General features: G+C 38.8%; 1 protein-coding gene across 6 annotated transcripts in view; it reads left to right on the top strand.

Moving 5' to 3' along the window:
* Cp110 (Centriolar coiled coil protein 110kDa) overlaps positions 1 to 25,895 on the top strand; it is a 446,477-nt gene that overhangs the window by 398,076 nt on the left and 22,506 nt on the right. The window contains exon 20 of one of the 6 annotated variants that reach the window (XM_068226430.1): positions 3,972 to 4,020. The exons of the other annotated variants lie outside the window; for them this stretch is intronic. Coding sequence (XP_068082531.1) covers positions 3,972 to 4,000 — 29 coding nt within the window. The 3' untranslated portion in view covers positions 4,001 to 4,020. The remainder of the gene's footprint in view (positions 1 to 3,971; positions 4,021 to 25,895) is intronic. 6 annotated transcript variants of the gene reach the window in all.

Genomic DNA, 25,895 nt, shown 5'->3' with positions numbered 1-25,895 from the left:
AACCACAGAAAGCCATCTTCAGGATGGCCAACAGTGGGATTCGAACCCACTATCTCCCGAATACTGGATACAGGCTGCACTTAAGCGACTGCAGCTATGAGCTCGGTTAATAGATGAAAGTAAGGAGCCTTACACTCATTTGAGGGTCCCGTGGTTTCCAAACCACACTCCCAAGTTAAGAGTCCCTGTGGTCCTTTCAGTTGCCTTTTACGGCAGGCAGTCAATACTGTGAGTGTTATTCTAACCGCTCCCATCCACATGGGGATCTTTGCTGTTGATCCTGACTACAATATCACTTAGACCTTCATAAAACTTGCCTAATTCATGCTTATCTTCTCCCTCCCATGGTGAATACACTGAGACGATTCTCATTCTAATTCCTCCAACCGCTAAATCAATCCACACGATTCATTCATTTTAATGCATGTGTCGGTGCGACGTAAAGCCCCTAGCAAAAAAAAAAAATTTAATGCATAATAGAAACTATGTTGTGTGCTATCATCATAATCATTCCCATCTCACACTCTGCCCTACCTCTTTTGATACCTGTTAAGAACACCTTATAATTTCCTATCTCTTCCTCACTATCTTTCTTACCTGAACATCATTAACTCCTAAAACATCTAGATGCATACTCTGCTGACTCAGTTGGTTCTGCTTTCTTCATTCCATAAGCCCCATTAACATTGATAGCCCTCCATCAATTTTCATTTCATTCACCAAGTTGTTTCCAAGAAGTCCCTGGTTTGTCATATGTTAGTAGGATTCTGTCATTCCTGAGGTTTGCTTAAGGCATTCTGAGCATTCTCTGTAAATTTCCTATGAAGTTGGATGCTACCGTACTTACACATAGTCACAGTGAGATTCTCTCCTCTTACTTTTTGGAGACCAACAGTGGAATGTGTAGTCCTAGCTGTTGGAGCGCAAGGAGTGCAATGACTCGGCATGTGTCCAAGATGCCCACTCCTGTTCCACAACTGGTATTCCTACTCACAGGACCACTTACTAGGCCACTCAGATGTTGCCCTTGGTTCACAAACAAGGACTGGACTACATTAACCCATACCATGAACCGAAGAAATAAAACTGATAAAAGCATGATTGATGTTACATTACTAAACTTCCGTGTGTTGGACATTGTCATTTATCCAAGACCTTTCTCTTTACTGATGATGTGTCATCCACATAAATCAAGTATAATCTCTAATACTAAACTCAAGAAAGGACTTGCTGATCAGCGACATAGGGCATGTGTCCGAACAAAAGAAGAAACCGAATACATGACTCCATACTCATAAGAAATCGGAACAATCCAAGTTGATGGCTAGGACATGCCATAAGTAGTAGAGTTTAAATATCTTGGGTTTAAAATTGCTGACAATAGCCAAGTTTTCAAAGAGGTGAAGAGAAGGATTAATGTTGCCTGAATCAGTTGGCAGATGACGAGAGGTATTACTTAAGATTGCCAGATAAAAGACAGTAAAAATGGAAGATTTCATTGCTGTACATTTTATTGCACGCTTCAGTACAGATTGTTGTCCGACTACATAAGCGGGAGAATGTCAGCTTAGTGTTTTGGAGACAAGGATATTCAGATAACAGCCGGCGTCCCTAGTTTGGATAGTGTTTCCAACGTGGACTTAAGTAAATGATGGGCTATACATAGCAAGTCATCAGAAGAGGACCTAAGGAATGACTAAGCAATGATGATTCAATGGATTCAATGCGCTACTTGTTTCAGAGTATACAAATTCTCCTGTTTATAGTCCACTAGTAATTAATGCTGTTTGGGCTTGTACTTCTGATGAGTGAACAAGCGAATTCTAGTGTGAAACTTGCATCCACACAGATTGCACTTGATGGATGGGGGACGTCGAGGCTGCATCTGATGGAGTATGCATACCTGTCATTGAACATCTTCATGCCTGTGACGCTCTTGCTCGAACAGTTCAAAACCACTAGAGGTGGTTAGGTGCCAAAGTAAGCAATCGTTGGTAAGTGTTTCCCAGGGATTGAGGATAGATATTTTGGTGTTTGTGACCTTCATGATTTGTTTAATCTGGTCTTTATAATGATTCAAATGGGCACAACCGGTTCTTGTGACTGAGGAAATTTCACCATACAAGAATTAGTGAGGTAGCCTGATGTCGCTCATATGGAACACATGCACAGTCCACCAAATCCAATGGCCATTGATGGAGGCTTCTACACTGTTCCTGCATGCCTTCTGAAGAACAGCAAGGTTAGAGACATGGCTCTCCCATTTGGTATTTAAGACTAAACGAAGTTTCTGCTGATGAAAACATTCAAGTTTCTTGATGTCATAGCGGTACAGGGTCCAGGTTTCACATTGATAGAGTAATGCTATGACGATGACTGGTTTATAGACCATGAGTGTGGTATGAACTGTTAGGTCTTATTCCTAAAGACCCGCTTGAATAGCCAAACAAATGTTAAATGAGCAGCAAGAAGTCTGTTTTTCCACATCCATCTGCTAAGGTGTGAGAAGGGTTCTACCTCTTCCAGAATGATTTAAGAAAAGACTAGGAAAACAACAGATAGGGAATCTGCCACCTGGGTGACTGCCCTAAATGCAGATCAGTAGTGATTGATTGATTGATTGATTGATTGATTGATTGATTGATTGATTGATTGATTGATTGATTGATTGATTGATTGATTGATTGATTGATTGATTGAACTCTGCAAGGCTAGTCCCTGGGACAGATTGGGCAAGAATCTTGGTATTTTGTGCATTGATGGTGAGGTAAAAATGATCATATTGTGTGCTCTTCAAACTTTTGACTGACTGCTGCAGTTCCTCAGGGCTAAAAGAAGATGAGGGCATTATCATCAACATACTGCAGTTCCGTTTATTCTGGTCACATGAATTAAGGGACATGAACGAAGTCTCCTCAAGTTGAAGAGAATTTCATCAAGATGATACCTTAAATCAATGCCAGAGGTGTTAGTACATGTTGAATCATGAAACATAGCAGCCACACACAGAGCAAAGAGTTTTGGGGCAGGCACACACTCTTTCTTCAATCCATGTATGATAGGAAAAAGCATCAGAGATGTTTTTCTAACGGAGAACCTGACCAGACATACTGTCATGGAGTGCTCGAACCAGGCCAGCAGTGTTCAGGCCAACCAAAGCATCTCAACACTGCCCACATGGCAGGCAGAAACTCAGGACCAAGTCAGAGGCCTTTTCCAAATCATAAAAGACTAAATAGAGGGGTTGCTTTTGTTCTCTGCAGATTTCTTCGAGTTGCTGTGCACAGAAGATCATATCAATTGTGCCTCTTGAAGCACATAAAGTACACTGAGGCTCGGGGAGAATCTGGAGACGGTTAAGTAGAATCCTTGCAATAAATTTGCCAGCTATGGATGGCAGGGATATGCTGTGATAATTGACACATATACTGCAATCACCTTTCTTTAATATGGTGGTGATAGTAGCATTTTTCATGTCACCAGATACTTGCTGAGGTTCCGAGATTAAATGTATTAGCGTGAAGAACCTTGTCTTTAAAAGGTAATAGATAGAAGATGACTAGAACCTATGCATCATGGGCACTTTCAGAAAAGTATTTTCAGTACTGTACTTAATTCCTTGAGAAAATTACATAAAGTTTTTGTTTGGTACTGAAAGAGAAATGATGATGATGATGGTGATGATGATGATGATGATGATGATTCAAGGGCTCAAGGACCAAGGTTATGGGCCTTAAGAGAGACAAGAATCAAGGTCATGTACCTTGAGAGAGAAAAGGGCTATAACAGCAGTTCAGGTGAAGTTGCGTGTTCTGAAAATATTTATTCTGGAATTATGTCTTATTTATACCCTGTATTGAGATATAGGTATTTCAGGCATCGCAAAGTAAAGATTATGTTCCTTTCAGCCATGGAAACCTGTGCCATCTATTCAATACAGGGCTTATATTTGGTTATATGATACTTTGCAGGCTTTGGCAGTCTCAAGAGCCCAAAATGAATAGCTGTAATGGAAAATCGGTAAGTTGTGATTTGAAAACGGTTTGCATATCACAAAGTTCTACGTGTATTTGAAAAGAATGTTATATGATAAGGCAAAAGGGAATAAAAAGAAATATAAGACAAAAGAATTGAAAAGGTGACCCTCAATCCTGAATCCTGTGATCTCCCTGGACAGCTGTACTAGGGTGGCCCATGGATAAAGGAATCACTGTTCAACTCTTTTGGTATTGTCCATTTGATTGTTAAACTGATGGGGACATCTGAAGTCAGATTTAAAACAAAAGTAAGCTAGAAAAATTTGTTCATGATTTCTTACTGCATCACTTGGCTTTTTAAAATGGTAAGAATTACATATTGTGTTTGAGTAATTTGTTTTCAAATTAATTCTATGTCTTACTATCCTCTTCTGATTGCTCCACTTCTACTAATAGTCTTATTTTAGAAACAACAGAATTCTATAACTTCTGCTATTTTAATCTCGATCACCAGTTATTATAATTCTGTCTAAATTGCTAACGTTCTCTACAATTCTCACCTTCTGCTCTTCCTAAAGTCCTGGGAACCTTAACGTGTAAACCACCAGTCTAGCTGTCCTTTTCATCAGAGCTCCAGACGTGTAACTTCCACCCATAACCTTTGTTATTCAGTCTACTCATTTTAAGTTTCACTATTATTCTGCTCCTTATCTCATTATTTTTGCCATACTACTAGCTCCGGTTTTACTTCCAGTATCAGCGCGACATTTCAGTCATTGTATAACATAATTTCTAATATCCTTATACACATGTTGTTAGCAAATTTGCTTTGTGTGTTCATACGAGGGCTGTAAATAAAGTAGTGGCAACATAGTCCGGGCACTCACAGGAAGAGGGCATGTGAAATAGGATATGAGAGCGGTCAGGTGGTGCTGTTGTCGATGTGTAGTGTGCATTTGATAGACATCCAGTTGGGAGTGTTGTTGCTGTGTGGCATTGAAGTGAAGAGTGTCGACTTCACCACTCAAAAGCATGTTTTCAAAAGGTGATAAGCGTTCGTGGATTAAAATCGAAGTTGCCCATGGCAAAAATTCATTAGAATGTTATCAAGGATTCTGTGAAGCCTGTGACGAGAATGTGTAACCATATGGGACAGTTGCACAATGGGTCAAGGCATTTTGTGCGGGTTGGAATGAGACTGCGGATTTGCACCACACAGGTCGGCTGTCCATTCCTCAAGATCAGATTGACATCATGAGTGGTCTCCTTTCTGCAGACCATCAATGGACTGTCCAGGAATTATCCGTCGAGGTTGGTCTCAGACATCAAACGGTGTGGCACATACTAATGAACTGTCTTAAAGTGAGAAAAATTGCATCCTGTTGGGTTCTACATCAACTCGCCTATGTACAGAAAAGGCACTGGCTGGCATCCACCTGGACAGATACCGCAGCGAAGGAGACGTATCTCTGCAACGTATTGTCACCATTGATGAGAACTGTATGTGAGCCAAAGCGTCAATCGAATGAATGGCATCACCGAGGTGAACCTGTCCACAGAAATTTCAACAGGAACCCGGTCGGGTGAAGCTTATGCTGATTGTGGTGTAGGACTATGAGGGTGTTATTCTTACATGTGCTGTGCCTGAGGGACAAACCGTCAATAGTGACTACCATTGCCGATTTCTGGAGCGACATCTGCATCCGGCTATGCGGCGCAGGCATCCACGTTTATTGCGAGACGATCGCCCTATCGTGTTGCATGACAATGCATTTTGTCATGTCACAAACAATGTCAAGCTCTTATTGCAACGGTGATAATGGAAGGTCTTAGATCACCCTCTGTGTTCACCAGACACGAGTCTTTGTGACTTTGACATGTTTCCAAAGTTGAAGGATCCCTCCGAGGCTTCCAATTTCCTGACGTGGCATCTGTACTCCGCGCAGTAGGGCTCTTGGTCGCTGTCATCAGCAGAGAATGCCTTGCCAGTGGTCCCCTACAGCTTCCCAACATTTGGCAAACGATACTAGACTTTGCAGGTGAATATATTGAAGGAATGTAATACAGTTGCACTTGCTGGTTCATTAAATATTGCATTGTATCAATATTGCCACTACTTTATTTACAACCCTCATATAAAGCTTTTCTTAGTATTTTGCATGTATCAGTTAAAACTAATAGCCTTACTTTAGAAACAATGGAATTCTTTAACTTTGTTGTACGTACGACATTGTAACTGGTGTAAAACCTTCAATTATTATGTTTAATATATTTTAATTATAGTTTATTTAATGCTAAATTATTTTTTATTAAATGTTAAACACGACTAGTACATGGTTTCCCTGTAAATATGTAGTATAAATTTGAATAACCTCAAATACGTATTGTGTGAAAGTTTAACCTCAAAATCTATACAGTCGAAAGCGGTAGAAAATTCCATAATGTTCGTATGTTAGACTTATTGTACTATAATTTGGTATATATGAAGGATTCTGGAAACTTACTGTAAGGTTTTATTATCCAGGTACATGGAGAGACATTAGGAATGTTGGAGAAATTTCTATGTGTATTAGTAAACAGAAAACGAAAGTTCGAGTTGGATCCATTACTGGAGTACTCCATTCGACTAGCTGGTCGATCGATGTTTTGAGTGTGTTCCATTAGAGTGTTGTAAGAACTCTTCCAGAAGTCGATAATTCTTGATGGTTGATCGAATAGCAGATATATCGAGCTGTCAGTCAGTGAAGTCAGTTCTTAGTTCTTAGGACTCAGGCAAGTGATGGACTGCGAGTAACTGTTCGGCTCCGAGGCGGAGTCGGTGAATTCAAGAGAGTGCATGTTATAGTGCACGAGTCAGTGTTGTTGATATGTGTACTTGTCAAAATCTACTTCAGGGTACTCCGCTATTGAGTGCTGTAGTGTCATTTGCTGCTGTGTATAATTACGTGTCGTGACGTACAGTGTAAATAAAGTAATTTATACAAGGAAGTGAACGTGTTCTCGTGTGATATTTATTTACGTAAAATAAAATCGCATTGTAGAACGATAACTTCTCCTGCTATTTTAATCCCAATCCCAATGATTATTTTGTCTAAATTGCTATTGTATCTTAGACTCTTCCTTCAAAACTGTGTCCATGACATTCTGAAACTCTTTCAAATCATCTGCTAACTATAGTGACTGTGTTCTGCAAATCTCAGAATTATGATTTCTTCATCTTGTCAAATTTCTCCTTAATAGTTATTACATAAATCCAGCTTTATGTGCACAATCAAATAGTAAAATATGCAAATATGCACAAAAACGTATAAAATGTTGAAATACAAATGAACAAAAAATAAATGTTTTATTGCGCACAAATGTTTATGGACAAAATTCTTATGAGCAGTCGTCTGTACAGAATTTTTTTGAGGATTCTATTCTTAGTTTACACTTAAGTACGTGATAGCGTTCACAAAGTTCGCCGCATTTTATGCATCTGCAGTCCGGACTTGGCTCATGGAAACTCGCTTTAATACACAGGCGTTGGTGAAACCCATGGACTAAGAGTCTGGTCACAACGTGTCTCAACTCATAGCCTCCCTGAGTCCAGTTGCGGTTGATCATTGTATCACATTGGTAAAAGTCCCACCATATGCTGTCCCTTTTTTTTTGAAGCTTTTGTAGGAGTTCCTTGTATGCTGGGGTGGCCGGGACCAGTAGTTTCAAACGCAACTCTTCCACAAAGAATAATTCCCTCAACAGTTGGTATACGAGGCGTGATGGAGTGTACTTTGATAGGCAAAGCACTTTCTTTAAATAGAATGCTTTCACCTTCTCTATACTATGTAATTGCCTCTTTCCAAGATATATCCATATATTTTCTAATCCATAGGTGGCTACAGGACTAACCTTAAGATGAAATAACTCGATGGCACATGAAAGTGAGAGATGGCTCAAAGATCTGATGTCGTTAATGGATTTTATGGCAGCATTTAGTCGGTCTTTTACATGTAAAGAGAACACGTTACCCGGTGTTTGAAAAGTGACTCCTATGTACTTAAAATTTGTGACTGACTTCAGTTGCTGGTCATTGATTAAGAATGTTCCCAGTTTTCCTCCTTTTCTGAAGGTCAAAGAGACAATCTTATTTTCATTTAACCTCAGCTGATTCTCTTCTGCCCATTTCATAACGTAATTAAAAGTAGTCTGCAAATCCAACTGAGAAGTTGACGTCAGAACCATGTCATCTGCATACATGAGAATATTGACATTTTCTGAATCTTCTCTTTGTACAATGTCAGCTGTGGCGGCAATGAAAAGCAATGGGCCAGGGGGTCGCCTTGAAGGACGCCGATGGTTTGAAATATCGGATATGACTTGGTGATGCCATCACTAATCTCTACCCAGTTGTCTCTAAGGAAATTCTTAATGATTGGAAGTAGATAACAATTAGGCCTGATGATCTTTTGCAACTTCTCTAAGAGGATGAACAAAAATCAAATAAGCTATTTGTTTTGTGAAAAATCATATCCTAGTGGTAGCTGTTAAATTATGTAAGAAAATTGACTTGAGATTTTCTTGTGTGAAGCTCCTACATCTAATGTTTCGTACAGTGAAAGTGTCCTTTCTATATTGTGTATCACAAGTGCATGTAAAGAGCACAGCAATTTTTCTTCGGTGAATTCCTCTTCAGTTTTTTCATCTGACAGATAATTTAATAGATTGTATTGCATCCAGAACTTTTCAGTACCTGACTAAGCTTATCAAATGCATTTTTTAGGAATACCGTGAGCTTTGGAAGATGATAGATTTGAAATTTGTACAGAGAAAGTGAGTACTTTAGGAAATTATTTTGAGCTTCCAACTGTGTTGTAATTTGTGGTCATTTAGAAAAGTGGATTTTTGTCATTGACATCCTAAGAGAAAAGTTATTGAGCTATTAATGAATCTAACACAGTTTCAACTTCAGTGAAATGTCTTATGTAGGATGACACATCTTCTAACCATATATCCCTATGAGTTAAAACTGGCTCAGAGGTAATGAAAAGTTGGAAATAGTTCACAAATTTTTGAACTCTGTGTAGCACCTTCATAGATCCTTTCTTTTTACAAGTTGCTTTATGTAGCACCGACACAGATAGGTCTTATGGTGACGAGATAGAAAAGGGCTAGCAGTGGGAAGGAAGCAGCCGTGGCCTTAGTTAAGGTACAGCCCCAGCATTTGCCTGGTGTGAAAATGGAAACCACGGAAAACCATCTTCAGGGCTGCTGACAGTGGGGTTCAAACCCACTACCTCCTGATTACTGAGATACTTTCTTCACATTGGAGACAAGATGAGTGTTTTTATATTTTGTTCTGATAGTTTCATCTACACTGTGTCTAGTTCTTTGGTGGTGATGTAATGTCATATAGCCTCTGGAGAGGTTTGCTGCATATCTGTAGTTGATGCCCATAGGCGACCTGCACGTGAAAGTGAGTGGTAGTGACAATGATAATGAGATTGGGAGAGAGTGAAACCGGTGTCAGCAGATAGTATACACCTGTTGGATAACACCAAGGGGTCTGCTCAGTACTTAACATCCCCATTTGATGGATGAATTACCGTCAGCAGCATCATGTGCCCTCACTCCATATGAACACTGCAGAGAAATTTGGAATTGAACCCAGGCTCTTACCTCTCCTAACTGCTGGCCAACATTCTGATGGTGAAAAGCTTTTCATCCAACAGGATTCAAACCAGCTAACAGTGTTGTCAGACCATATAGGCTTGATGCCTTAATGATCATGATAATGATCAGGAGGGTTGGCTCTTTGTCTGAATGGTCACCAAACTGGCTTTTGGTTCAAAGGTCCCGAGTTCAATTCCTGGCTGGGCTGAGGATTTTAACTGCATATAGTTAATTCTTTCGGCTCGGGGACTGGGTTTTTGCGTTTGTCTTCATGCACTTCTCTTCATTTACATACAACACACTATCATAATAATAATAATAATGCTATTTGCTTTACTTTTACGGTTTTCGGAGATGCTGAGGTGCCGGAATTTTGTCCCGCAGAAGTTCTTTTACGTGCCAGTAAATCTACCGACACGAGGCTGACGTATTTGTGCACCTTCAAATACCACCGGACTGAGCCAGGATCGAACTTGCCAAGTTGGGTTTAGAAGGCCAGCGCCTCAACCAACTGAGCCACTCAGCCCGGCCAACACACTATCAACCATCACTGGAACATGCAATAGTGAATACATCCCTGCACATAGGGTTGGTGTCTGGGAGGGTAACCAGCTGTAATAATGGGACAGAACCACATCAATTGCCACACCCAATAAATTGAAATGACCGGGCAAGTTGGCCGTGCGGTTGGAGGCCAGCGGCTGTGAGCTTGCATCCGGAAGATGGTGGGTTCCATTCCCACTGTCAGCAGCCCTGAAGGTAGTTTTCCTTGATTTCCCATTTTCACACCAGGCAATTGCTGGGGCTGGACCTTAATTAAGGCCACGGCCGCTTCCTTCCAACTCCTAGGCCTTTCCTATCCCATCATCATCATAAGACTTATCTGTTTCAGTGCAATGTAAAGCCACTAGGAAAAAAAAAAAATTGAAAAGAAAATTTTAAAACCAGGAAGGAGGTGAATTTCAGTGACACAATGTTAATTATGAACAAGTCAAGTCTTAATGTATTAATTTGGGATAAAGAAATTTCAACATAGCTTTTGCTTTAACTGTACATGGAACACCATCACTGAGAAATAATACATTGTCTTATTTAGCTCATCTGGCTACAGGGAAGTCAACAAGTCGTAGAAAAATTTTGCAACTGTGTTATGATTTACCCAGTCAAGCACTTGAATATTCAGATATTTGCTACCTGCTTTCTTTGCACAGCACTGTCTACATACTGTCCTGCCAATTCTAGCCAATGCATGTGGAATGTTTTGAAATGGTAAGTCAGGTCCCAGTGATTTGGATGCTACTTAAAACAGAACGCACCGGGCGAGATGGCCATGCGTGTAGAGGCGCGTGGCTGTGAGCTTGCATCCGGGAGATCGTGGGTTCGAGCCCCACTGTCGGCAGCCCTGAAGATGGTTTTCCGTGGTTTCCCATTTTCACACCAGGCAAATGCTGGGGCTGTACCTTAAGGCCACGGCCGCTTCCTTCCAACTCCTAGGCCTGTCCTATCCCATCATCGCCATAAGACCTATCTGTTGGCGTCAGGAAGGACATCCGGCCGTAAAACAGGGCCAAATCCACATGTGCGACACAGTTCGCACCCGCGACCCCACAGGTGTGGGAAAAGCGGCAGGAAAAGAAGAAAGAAGAATTTATGTATTATTTATTATGTAAGTAAGTGACTGTATTATATCTCATATTTTGGCTGAACATGCAAAGTGACCATACAGTTTTAATATTATTGATTCAGTATCCACATTCAATGACTCACATGCATGTTTACATCCATTATGTAAAACGTGATTGGAGCTCAGGCGGCAGAACGCTGTCCTCTCACCACTGGGTTCCGTGGCTCAAATCCTGGTCACTCCATGCGGGATTGTGCTGGACAAAGCGGAGGAGGGACAGGTTTTTCTCCAGGTACTCCGATTTTCACTGTCGCCTTTCATTCGAGCAACAATCTCCAATATAATTTCATTTCATCTGTCTGTCATTAATCATTGCTCCAGAGGAGTGTGACAGGCTTCGGCAGCCAGCACAATACCTATCCTCGCCGCTAGATGGGGGCCTCATTCATTCCATTCCTGACCCGGTCCAATGACTGGAAACAGGCTGTGGATTTTCATTATCTGCACATAGTGAAGATACTTTATCAAGACTCAAACCATAGCCTTGAATTGAACACTTAAGTAGATTATATATACCATTTGCAGTCTTGTCTGTTCAGTGAAATTCACGAGTTTATTTTGGACTCCTTCCAAAGGTTCAAAATATCTTATCACAATGGGGAACATTTTTCAGTTTCTGCAATTTGAAGCATCTGTTGCTAATGAAAGAATGTTTTTAACGTAAAAGGATTGCTAAGAATGTTCTCAAAATCCTTTACGCTCTTTACTGTCAGTTCCACTTTTGTATGACCACATGTCACTTTACAACCTACATCAGAATTGCTGAATATTTCTTTAAATAGTTTATTTCCACACTCCATGCTGTTATAGCTTAAATTATGCTTCATAGTTTGGTAGATTTTAGTTGCTTTAGCAGTCATGATTTTGTCACTTAATGGTGATGTGCTGCCAGTATTAAAAAATTTGGAGATATTACTGCTTCTCTTTGCATCTCATTCTTTGTTTCTTTGACCTACAAATGTTAAGGATGTAATATTACTCATTTGTTTTAACTTACAGGCTTTCATAAATTCTTTTACTTTTTTAATATAGGCCTAGGTCTAGGATTTAACTAAAAAATTAATAATTGATGCATTCTACCAATCTACCAATGTAATAAATTATTAATTTACCTGTAGTTGATGGATGCTGCAAACATTATCTTGCCCCTCTATCTGCTATGCTGAATTTCTTTCTGCATAAAGAACAAGCTTTATGCTTTTTTTAATGATCCCACCCAAAAATATGCCTTTGCTGGCAAGACCTAGTGTTTACAGTCTGCTGGTATAGGCTAGAGCAATTTTGTTACTTTCATAGATCTGTCTCTGTCTTATCCTTGGCTTTGACAATATGAAAGTGACTGAGGTATGAGCGATGCTAGTAACGCCATTACCAGGCGAGTTGGCCGTGCGCGTAGAGGCGCGCGGCTGTGAGCTTGCATCCGGGAGATAGTAGGTTCGAATCCCACTATCGGCAGCCCTGAAGATGGTTTTCCGTGGTTTCCCATTTTCACACCAGGCAAATGCTGGGGCTGTACCTTAATTCAGGCCACGGCCGCTTCCTTCCAACTCCTAGGCCTTTCCCATCCTATCGTCGCCATAAGATCTATCTGTGTCGGTGCGACGTAAAGCCCCTAGCAAAAAAAAAAAGTAACGCCATTCCTTATGCAGCCAGTCCCTGCTATGAATGGTGTGAAAATGTTGCTCGTAGGGTCGGTTGGTGTATGCATTTCAGTGGGCTTGGCAGACTGATATGTAATAGCAACTCTGGCTCGGTGAGGAAAGCAACGGGAAACTACCTCACTCCTCATTTTCCTAGTACGCCTCTTCAGTGATGCCTAGGCATCTATGACAGCTGATAGCAGAGCTGTTGAGGATCCCACCAGCTGCATCGCTGACGGACTGAACATACATACATACACCCAAAAATAATTTTTTTCCAAATTGGGCAGATACATTCACATATAGTGAGCCTTCTTCTTTGGTGGTGTCTTTGAATGATCCTCGTTGTCACTTTCCCTACCCATGTACTAATACAATATAAACTGTACACTGAACTGAGATCGAGCTGCACGTCTACATGCTACCAAAACATAAGACGAAAGTCTCATCACGGAAGCTTCAAGCTTGCCAACATGAAAAAGAGAAAATTCTCAGATGATAAACTGGAAATATCTGTTATCGGGTTACCCGGAGCAGAAAGAGGTTAAAGAAGGTGCGGGCTGGAATGGGTCTAACTACCAAATCATAATTAATTTAAAACTTAAACTGAAGGTTATATTTTCAGAATTTCAAACTTAATAATTTTTCATCATAAAAATAACATCAGGTACAGTGATAATCACAAACAAGTCTAGTAGGAAAAGACAAGATTAGTGGCCTTAACAAACCCTGGGCTTCAAGCCCTCGCTTTACATTTCCTGAGCTCCTAGCTCAAATTTACAAAAGAGCACAAATTTATACAAGTGCAGAAATCCCCTAATTCAAAGAGCACTTGCTCCCAAAATTACAACATCTAGCCTTCAAGAGGCATTCATAAATCTTACAAAACTTTGAAAAAAGAGCGAACAGGCTCTCAGTTTTCCCAGCCTACTCGAGGCAACCTCATCTTACAATTACAGGCCTCTCAAGGCACTATTTAAGAATGGAACTTATTTTTACAGGGGTATTAAATACCCAACCTACTAGGCCTTCGTGAGATAAGAATAACAGGTTAAATTAATGGCCTGAATACAAAATGAATGGAGGCGAATACTTGCACTCCTAGATATGAACACTTAAAACCTAAAGGGCACTAGGCCGATGAAACAGGGGCTATTCCCAAACTACTGAGGTGACTCTTATAAGGATAAATTAATGCATTACGGAAAGGAAGAAAAACAGTTACAAAAACGTAGTCACCTCAAACCAAGATGAAGGGGAGCTCGAGATGGTACATCACTCTTTATCCCCGATTTACAGTTAAAAATTTATGAAGTTTTTACATTTGCTGGCAGAAAGTTACATTTTTAGAAAAGAAAGTTACATAGTTAACAAATCGGACCTTTTCCTCGGATTAAATTGCGCAGGTAGCTGCAACAAGAAAGATGGAATTATGTGGCCATACCTGGTAGCAGTTCTAGCTGCTGATGAAAAGGCTGCCCGCCTCCTGCTTTGACACACACACTCGGTAAGATGACGATCAATTGGCAAAGAAACATGAAAATCTGCAGTTTATAAATCCTCAGGGAAGGTTCGAGACCATTCAAGATTAAACTAGCCACACCCTCTCAAGTTTATTGGTTAATTTCAAAGTTACACACAGAATCGAAGAAGAAGCCGGTGATAGGTGGAAAATTAATTGCAGAAATTAGGGATTGGCTAGATTCAAAACTGGCAGAAATAAAAAGGAAATATTGCCAACCCAAAAATAAATGAACATCAATCAGTAAAAAAAAAAAAAAAAAAAAAAACTTATGAATACAAAACTTCTTTGAATTATAAGTTCTTACACCTCGCACCAGGGTGCATGATCATAGTTTTTAGTAGTGTCATCTGTGGAAGAATGTCCAAACTTCTTGATGGATAGCAAACCAAACTAGTCAGTTCAGGAAACTTCACAATAACAAAATTACTCAATATTTAGGTGGTGACATTTTCTGATTAAAGATCCAAGTTGGTGTAGTTTCAGTTTCACAGTTTCACCAATAGAGGAGTTCATTCAGGCGCTAGTTTTAAATGCGCGGCATTGAGGTGTACCTCCAAGTACAGTATCAATTGTTGATTTGGGAACAAAATTATTTGAATGTTACGGAAATGTTAGCGTAAATAAATGAAACTTTATGAAACACGAGGAAAAACATTATCAAATACGTCAAATACGGTAAAAGACATGAAATACAGGAGACCTGGCGAAAACGTGGGTAAAATACGGGAGACTCTGTAAAGTAAGGGAGACTTGGCAACCCTATTTAGCATGCACACAGTAATATTTTTATTTTTAGAATTGGCTTTACGTTGCACCAACACAGATAGGTCTTATGGCGAGGATGGGATAGGAAACGACTAAGAGTGGGAAGGATGCGGCCATGACCTTAGTTAATGTACAGCCCCAGCATTTGCCTGGTGTGAAAATGGAAAATCATCTTCAGGGTTGCCGGCAGTGGGGCTCGAACCCAGTATCTCCTGGATGCAAGGTCACAGCTGCGCGCCCCTAACCGCACGGCCAACTGGCTTGGTACACAGTAATCAAACCTGTACTTCAGTTATGGTACCTTTAAAGGTATGTACCTGTTTTTACACTCCTCAACCATTGTTTGGAACCCATCCCATGGGCTGTGTACATTTTTATTTACAATTTTCCACCAAACCTGATCATTTTTAACTCCCTCATGCTGGTCTATCAACCATATTATACTGCTTAATAGTCCTACTTTTACAGTCTTCCTTTCCGTCACATTTATTTTTTAACTCGGACTAAAACAGCTTCACTACTGTTGTGATGTGACTTCGCTGTATTCTTATTGATCCAACACTCCCTTTAAAATTTGAGTAGGATGATATTTAAAATACTATAAAATGGTGTAAAACCCCTCAGTTAATAGGTCTTTATGCAGCCAGGTTGACATGAACTTTATATGGTCTGTAAAAAGGAGAGGTAAAATAGACAATGCAAGTGCGAGAGTGTAATGTAAACAAAATGAGAGTACAGTGTGAAAAAAGTTTATTAAAACTTACCAGCGTTATAAAACAAGTGGATGCGCAAGGCTGACATGCAACTGTCAGAGGGAAATAAAGGCAACTGAAATTGTTCGACGACAGATTGTGGAGTTGCAGTGGGAGGTGCGGCGGAGGGAAGGAGGGGTGGAGAGTACCATCTACGTATTGTTACCGTTATGTTCCGCCCCCCCCCCCCCCCCCCCCCTACGTTCTAACCATCATTCTGTTTTTCCCTCTTTCTAGAATATTGGATCACCAATATGTTCATTAAGGCTATTTTCATTATCAAATTTTTGTAACTTGTAAATTTCTAACTTCTCAAGGGCATTAATTTGTTTACCTTTATTTAACGGGTGTAATAAAACCATACATATGTTCGCACATGGCAGAGTATCTGGAATCTTTTTTTGCGTTCACATGCTCTTTATAGCATACAAACACACTTCTTCCCAACTGTCCTACATACTTTTTTCGCAGTCTTGACTTGACAGTTTGTTTACTCCCAACTTACTGAAAATACTGTTGGTGTTCACGCTGTTCAAATTGAATAAAAAATTTATTATTATTATTATTATTATTATTATTATTATTATTATTATTATTATTATTATTATTATTATTATTATTATTATTATTATTATTATTATTATATGTTCTAAAGCAGATGTCATCACATAGTTGCTCTAGTGAGCCGGTGTTACTTGCTCCGCTCTGGACGGGTGTTGGTCACGTGACAAGAGAGCAGCGGACAGGCAAGTTGCACACCGTGACCGTACTCTACCTGCCGCTCGGAAATGTTACCATATGAACAACAGCTTTTATAGTAATAATAATAATAATTTGCAGCATGAATCATATGAGACGAACAGGACACAGATTATGAAGTATAACAGGACAAGAAAATTATTCACTGACAAAGGAAATATACAGCAGTGTGCAATATTTCCTGAATAAATACATTTTCACGATTAACTGAAGCTTTGGGACAGGTACATTTACCGAAAGAAAATACAATTATGTGATTTGTACATATTCCTTGCACTATCATTAACATACATTTCAGTATTTGTATGGCATTTATGACTATGACAACAAATTAAACACATGAACTGAAACATATCAGTCGTGTACTCCTCCTTCATGGGACCTCTGGGCTCATTTAGAAAGCAGTGTGTCAGTGTTTGGTACTATCGCTTGCACACTGGCAAGTCGCAAAACACATTTTAAGTTTTCATCGATGAGCCTACTTCTGTGTCTAGATTTACAAATCTTCATTAATGAAAACATATGTTCACATAAATAAGTTAATCCGAATATACTTACAATTTGAGTATTAAATGTGTATTCACTATGAAATCTCTCCTGTGTAAAACAAACATAAAATTCAGTCAAACTGTTTGTGTTTGCAAAGCTATCTTTCATTTGAGTATCGCACTGTATGTCAATCAGTTCTAGCTGCAGTTCTGGTCTAACAGTTTGCACATCCACTAAGAAGGGAATACTGAACACCTGCAGATCCTTTTCTAACGCCTGAATATTGTGAAACCTACTCTCATAGTGACATTGAAACCTCTTTATATTCTTCTAATGTTTCTTTAAATGTAATTCCATATTTTATTACATATTACATATTTTGCTGTGTTATTTTCTTGCACTATTAAATACTCTTCTTCGCAAGAAGGTTTGAAACTTGTTGGCGTCAATGGCATACGCTGTGCTGAAATCTCTTCCATAGTAAATGCGACACTAACCAACTAGAGTTGAACGTCATGTGGTTTGAGGATGAAGACGGAAACACGCTAGTGTCACCTCTCATGAGTTCACATGTATTGTGTCGCAATCTAACCTGTCCAGAAAGATGTGCTATAGCTTTGCGCCACTGACCTGCAGTGTGTACTACGTCATGCACTTCCCCTACTTCCTCGCTAAGCTGCTCTCTTTCCTCGAGAGCGGGGAGCAAACTGGCTCTGAAGGGATTTCGCTCTTGATTGATGATGCCTGTTCTAAAGGATACGTGGATATTGTATTTTCTAAAGAGTTTAACCAAGCTGTATGATTGTTTATTAATATAAGTAAATGTAGCAAAGTTCTTCTTTTCTTTCCTATCTACAAGTAAAGTGTTTGATTTATTCATGACCTTACTCTTTATCGTTTTGACATAACTCTTAGGGTAACCATTTCTTCTGGCAATATCGTAGATGATGTTTATCTCTTTATTTTATCTAGTGGTATATTTACTGCTCTATTGATCATGCTGTAAAATGCCTCTTTCTTGTGTTGTACTGGGTGGTTCGAGTCTTTCCTGATTATAACATCTGTATGTGTAGGCTTTCTGAATACTTGGTAAACCAGGTTTTTATTATTTCTAGTTACTGCTACGTTTAGATAGTTCAGAGTTTTATTGTCCTCCGATTCGATTGTAAACATTATATGTTTATCTAAGTACACAATTAAAATTTAAAAAATTATTTTAATTGTGATCTCAGTTCAATACGGGCAAATAAGATGAAGTTCCTCACGTTTAATTTATCTAAGTAATTTAACTGGTCTAACAGCTTGTTTGGTTTGAGCTCCTGTTTGTTAATGATAACGAACGTATCATCAACAAACCTCAACCATAAATCCAATCCTTTCATTTTGTCTACTATTTTATTAGATTCCATATGGTCCATATATTTGTCTGCAAATATACCAGACGCTGGTGATCCCATGGCCAACCCTTTAACTTGTTTGTATGCTTGTTATTAAAAGTAAAACAGTTGTTTTCTAATGTGAACGTTAATAAGTTGATGAATTCATCTATTTCTACTTTACTCATTGGGCTGTATATATTAAGTTATCCTTAACAATGATGATAGTTTCTGTAATCGGGATGTTCAAGTACATATCCTTAACATCGAAGCTATGGATAATATTGTTCCGATAAACTTACATGTTTTGTCCTATTACAAATATCTATAGTATTGCAAAGACTAGTGTGTGTGTGTGTGTGTGTGTGTGTGTTTGTTTCTTTGTTTATTTATTTGTTTGTTTGTTTGTTTGTTTGTCCAACCCTTGTAGAACTAGTATCTACATTAAAAACGTGCTTATAAATTTGTCCATTTTAAATGTAGGACTACTTCTAAAGTTTACAACCGGTCTAATGGGTATGCCTTGTTTATGTACCTTAGGCATTGCCCTCAATTTAGATAACCCTAGGTTCTAGGTTCATATTTACAACTAGGAAACATACACATCACAGTGAACAAAAGTGCTGGAAACCAAAAATTTTTTAACATCTGTTCAAGTGAATAGAAATTGTTTTAAAATAGGTTAGACTATAAGAAGATCCATTTTGCCTTCCCATTTCACTCCCCCACTCAACTCTTCTCACAGATTTTAATTATTTTTATCTTTTTTAAATTCATATAGTTTTTAAGCATATCAAGGTACTTTTTAAGATGTCTTTTGAAATGAAAAATTCTTTGTAATTTCACCTATGCAATGTAACATAGCTTAAGATGTTCCCAAGGAATGAAACATCTATATATATAAAATAAGAGTTTTGTCTGTACATTGCTCAGAATTTAAAAAGAATGGTATTTCTGTATTGGTGATGTCCACAGCAACAAGGAAATATACTTTTTAATTTTCTGTAATTTCTGTCTGTCTGAGTCTGTGTGCGTATGTATGTATGCGCATCACATGAAGACGGCTCAAGATAATTTAATGAAAATTGGTATGTAAAGCTGGGGAGTGAGCTACTACAATCTAGGCTATAAATCATTTTATTCATGCTGAGCAAAATGGTAGTTTACGGGAAGGCCTAAAATTTAATTCTCAAATAATTATGTTATTAGTGTTGCTATCGATAAATACTATATAACTAAAGTTATATGGAGTTAAATTTTTGATCATTTATGTCATATACATTTTTACCATACTGGCTATAACAGAGATATTCATGAATTTGTATTTCTGTTTTTAAGTCCGTATCAACCGGGTAAACAGAATTTAATGAAAATCGGTAAATAGAGTCGGAAAACAAGAAACTACAGTCTGAGCCATAAACAATTTTATTCACCCTGAATGAAATGGTAGTTCAGGGGAAGGTGCCTAAAATTTAATTTTTAAATTCCTATGTTATTGGTCCTATCAAAAAGTATTACATAACAAAAGTAATAGAGAATACAATTTCCGATCATTTATGTTTTATTCAGTTTTACCTAACCACTGTGATAAGAGTAGTATTTCAGAGTCGGAAGAAAACTAAGTATGAAGGCCATCAAAGGCTCATAAAATTGATCAACAATAACATTACATTGACCATTGTTTATTGTGATATTCTTTGTCTCTTATGCTGCCACTCACCTCCGATAGATGGAATTACTGCTGCGTACCAAGTATAACAGCCTGCCTGAATATTGGCGGGAAAGCTGGGGAGTTAGATAACATTCTTCTTTAGCAGGCCATTCCTCTGGTTCATACATTTTCTGATACTGCTGGTACATAACACAGTTATTCGTTCTCTACTCTGAGGCGCTGATTGGAATGAGCTGCGTGTACACTTAATGGAATAATAGCAGAGGAGTGTTCACGGCTCTAGGCTGTCTGCTGCCTGGTCATTCCAGCTCTGGAACTTGGGACTGTTAGATCGACAGCGCAGTACTGTTTGTGAAAAGTGGGAAAATGTGTGGTTTTTCATTTGGTCGAGTATTTCGTATGATAGCATTGCTTTTCATCGCGACATTCCTACTGGCATCATGCTGATTTCAGTTGGGAAAACCACTAAGACAGTCTTTCTGAGGATGTAAAGAGGCAGGTGGAGAGTGCGTGTCTGCCATTATAATGAAAACTTCCCAACTTGATCGTGGCTGATGGTAGGCGAGAAGGTCTACCATTACAGTGAAAATTCCCTAACTCAGTCTTCATATAAGAAAAGATGTTTGGTGACTTCGCTGTCGTGTTTCTAGGGTAACGTTAAGAGCTATGCAATTTAATACAATCTTGGTCACAACGTGTACACTACCTAACCTAGAATTCTGTATACAATGTATAATTCCATAGCGAAGCACGGGTACATCAGGTAGTGTACTATAAATAATTAATTTGCTTCAAGCAAATATAGGTGGTATCAAAAAGGTAGAAATTTACTTTTATTGATTTATTATAAACAAGATTTGATATGGGAAATGAAGCTGATTTCTTGCGAACAGATAGGTCTGCCGACACTGGGGTTTGAACCCAATATCTCCTGAATGCAGGCTGACAGCTCTGTGACCTAAATTGCACAGCCACTCGCTCAGTAGTGTGCACATTTCAGCATCAGTTTAGTATCAATTTTTTGGCCAGAATTATTGGCGACTATTTACTTGTGCTGTATGTCCTTCCTCCTTTCCTGAACATTGAAGAACGCTGCCATTTCTTGCTAGAATCACTGCCTGGTTTATTGGAAGATGACGTTCCTCTGGGCTTACGGCAGCAAATGTGGCTTGTGTCATGATGGCGCTCCACCACATTTCACTCGTCGTATCACGCAGCATTTAAATGATCATCATCCAGGGAGATGGGTAGATTGTGATGGGCCACTTTAACTCCACTTTTTCTTGTGGGGTTACGTGGACACTTTACGTGTCCATGAATCCCACATGAGAGAACTTGTAGCAAGAATCAAGGCAGCTATCTAGGTCGTTCGTCATACACCACACGTCCTGAACAGAGTCGCAAGGTCACTAATACACCATTCTGAATAGTGCATCGAAGTAGTAGGGCGGGAGAGGCGTATTGAACATTTACTATAATTAAACCATTGGATGTATTGCTGCTTTGGTTCGATATTTTGTTCCGTTTACAATGTTGCATTTAAATGACAAGCAGCATGTCATCTTTGCATGTTTTAAATAGTAAAGAGCACTATTGAGACCGACAGACAAGAGGAGAAACAGTTGGATGAATTCCTTGACTGAAGTGTGTCTTAATTGGCGTGTGTGCGTATCCCTGCGCTCTTCATAAGCAAACTGTGGATATTGCCTGTAAGAGACAAAGACAATACCGCGCAAGTCGGATGAGGAGACTTATGCATTTGCACCGAGCATTATCTCTCAGTCTGTCACACACCACAATTCTTTTACCTTACTTGAAGGACAGCAGCAGGCAGTGCCTTGCTCTCTGACTCAACAAATAGGCAAATTTGTCAGTTTGAATTGCGCACCTTGAAGTAACATAGTAAGCTCATTTTGCCTAAAGAAATGTTCTCCACCAATCCGCTTACGGCATCGTTCTTTGTAAAACACAGTGAGCATCTCTCTTATGAGGGTATTTAAGGGTTGTAGTAAGGATGTAAAGGAGAGGGCATATCTCTGGTAAGACCCCCAACTAGAGTATGGTTCCAGTGTATGAGACCCTCACCAAGATTACTTGATTCAAAAACTGGATAAAATCCAAAGAAAAGCAGCTCGATTTGTTCTGCGTGATTTTCGACAAAGGAGTAGCATTACAAAAATGTTGCAGAGTCTGGGCCTCGTCGTCGGGATTAAAATTTGTCCAGAGGTATTGTAGAGTAGTCCCTAGACAGAACTGAGGGCAGCCGAAGACGCTAGACTAGGGACGTGGTAGACCGTTCTTCCCATGGGATAGCGGCTGCTCCAACACTGCCGCTATCACTGCCCTCCTCCTACGATGAGTGGGTCTGCACATATCTCAAGTTGTTGTGACTGTCAGTCCTCTCATGCCGAACCAAACTGACGACGGCACAAAGGGAAAGAATAAGAAGAAGAAGTAAATGGTCAACCTATTCAATACAATACATTCTTAAGAATGTTTATTACTTGACACTAAAATTGGGACATGTAAGTGGTATGTTGCGAGCTGTCAGTGGAGAGATGGTGTGGAATCAATCAATCAGTCAATACTGATCTGCATTTAGGGCAGTCGCCCAGGTGGCAGATTCCCTATCTGTTGTTTTCCTAGCCTTTTCTTAAATGATTTCAAAGAAATTGGAAATTTATTGAACATTTCCTTTGGTAAGTTATTCCAATCCCTAACTCCTCTTCCTATAAATGAATATTTGCCCCAGTTTGTCCTCTTGAATTCCAACTTTATCTTCATATTGTGATTTTTCCTACTTTTAAAGACGCCACTCAAACTTATTTGTCTACTAATGTCGTTCCACGCCATCTCTCCGCTGACAGCTCGGAACATACCACGTATTACAAGTTATGAATCTCATTATAAAACCGTATTGGATTTCAGAATAAGAAGTTATTATATTAATAAAAACCACCTATCCAATACACAATAGTCCTTTATATTTAGGATAAAACCATTAATATATATTACAAGTAGGACATGTTTCGCTCATTCTTAGTGAGCATCATCAGCTAGAGATAACTTAATCCATGGTGGGTCAGGGCCCTGTCCCGGTATATATAATGAAAAAAAGTCTAATATTACATTGATAAAATATGAATTTTAACAATTTAAAAATAATCAATAAGATTATATTATGTCTATTAAAACATATATTGATCATTAAAATTGCTTAAAATGTAAGTGGAATGAATGACATGAAAATGTTACTATAATAAATAGTGATTAATTGTTCGTATAAATCAATGACCATAATAATCGTCGCTCAATGGCATTAGACTGTTTGTGATTAAAAACAGTTATTTAAATTGTTAAAATTCGTATTTTATCAATGTAATATTAGACGTATTTCGTTATATATACCAGGATCAGGGGCCTGACCCACCATGGATTAAGTTATCTCTAGCTAATGATGCTCACTAAGAATGAGCGAAACATGTCCTACTTGCAATATCTATTAATGGTTTTATCCTAAATATAAAGGACTATTGTGTATTGGAAAGGTGGTTTTTATTAATATAATAACTTCTTACATACCATGTAGTCGAGCAGCTTGTCTTCTTTCTCTCAGTTCTTCCCAGACCAAACTTAGCAAAATTTTTGTAACACTACTCTTTTGTCGGAAATCACCCAGAACAAATCGAGCTACTTTTCTTTGGATCTTTTCCAGTTCTTGAATCAAGTAATCCTGGTGAGGGTCCCATACACTGGAAACATTCTAGTTAGAGTCTTACCAGAGACCTATATGCCCTCTCCTTTACATTCTTACTATAACCCCTAAACACCCTCATAACCTTTATTTGCAATCCCATTTATGTGATTACCCCAATGAAGATCTTTCCTTATATTAACACCTAAGTACTTACAATGATCCCCAAAAGGAATTTTCACACCATTAACGCAGTAATTAAAACTGAGAGGACTTTTCCTATTTATGAAACTCACAACCTGACTTTTAACCCTGTTTATCAACATACCATTGCCAGCTGTCCATCTCACAACATTATCGAGGTAACGTTGCAGTTGCTCACAATCTTGTAACTTATTTATTACTCTATACAGAATAACATCATCCGCAAAAAGCCTTACCTCTGACTCCACTTGTTTGCTCATATCATTTATATATATATATATATATATATATATATATATAAGAAAACATGAAGGTCCAATAATACTGCCTTGAGGAATTCCCCTCTTAATTATTACAGGGTCAGATAAAGCTTCGCCTACTCTAATTCTCTGAGATCTATTTTCTTGAAATAGAGCAACCCATTCAGTCACTCTTTTGTCTAGTCCAATTGCACACATTTTTGCCAGTAGTCTCGCATGATCCATCCTATCAAATGCTTTAGACAGGTCAATCGCGATACAGTCCATTTGACCTCCTGAATCCAAGATATCTGCTATATCTTGCCGGAATCCCACAAGTTGAGCTTCTGTGAGATAACGTTTCCTAAAACAGAACTGCCTTCTATCGAACCGGTTATTAATTTTGCAAACATGTCCAATATAATCAGAAAGAATGCCTTCCCAAAGCTTACATGCAATGCATGTCAAACTTACTGGCCTGTAATTTTCGGCTTTATGTCTGTCACCCTTTCCTTTATACACAAGGGCTACTATAGCAACTCTCCAATCATTTGGTATAGCTCCTTCAGCCAAATAATAATCAAATAAGTACTTCAGATATGGTACTATATCCCAACCCATTGTCTTTAGTATATCCCTAGGAATCTTATCAATTCCTGCCGCTTTTTTGAGTTTTCAATTTTTGTATCTTATTGTAAATGTTATTGTTATCATATGTAAATTCTTTAGCATTAGTCTCCTCCCCTATCTGGACATTATCCTTTTAACCAAATATCTTTACATTCTGCTGACTGAATACTTCTGCCTTTTGAAGATCCTCACATACGCACTCCCCTTGTTCATTAATTATTCCTGGAATGTCCTTCTTGGAACCTGTTTCTGCCTTAAAATACCTATACATACCATTCCATTTTTCAGTAATATTTGTATGACTGCCAATTATGCTTGCCATCATGTTATCCTTAGTTGCCTTCTTAGCTAGATTCGATTTCCTAGTAAGTTCCTTCAATTTCTCCTTACTTCCACACCCATTTCTAACTCTATTTCTCTCCAATCTGCACCTCCTTCTTAGTCTTTTTCTGTTATAATAAGGTGGGTCTTTACCATTCCTTACCACCTTTAAAAGTACAAACCTGTTTTCACATTCTTCAACAATTGCTTTAAACCCATCCCAGAGTCTGTTTACATTTTTATTTACCGTTTTCCACCGATCATAGTTACTTTTTAGAAACTGCCTCATGCCTGCTTTATCAGCCATGTGGTACTGCCTAATAGTCCTACTTTTAAGACCTTCCTTTCTATCAGATTTATTTTTAACTACGACAGAAACAGCTTCATGATCATTAATGCCATCTATTACTTCAGTTTCTCTATATAGCTCATCTGGTTTTACCTGCATCACATCCAGGATATTTTTCCCTCTAGTTGGTTCCATCACTTTCTGAATCAGGTGCCCTTCCCATATTA

The sequence above is a fragment of the Anabrus simplex genome, chromosome 2, assembly GCF_040414725.1.
Source record: "Anabrus simplex isolate iqAnaSimp1 chromosome 2, ASM4041472v1, whole genome shotgun sequence".
NCBI classification, from domain to species: domain Eukaryota; kingdom Metazoa; phylum Arthropoda; class Insecta; order Orthoptera; family Tettigoniidae; genus Anabrus; species Anabrus simplex.
This window is presented reverse-complemented; position numbering and strand designations above follow the sequence as displayed.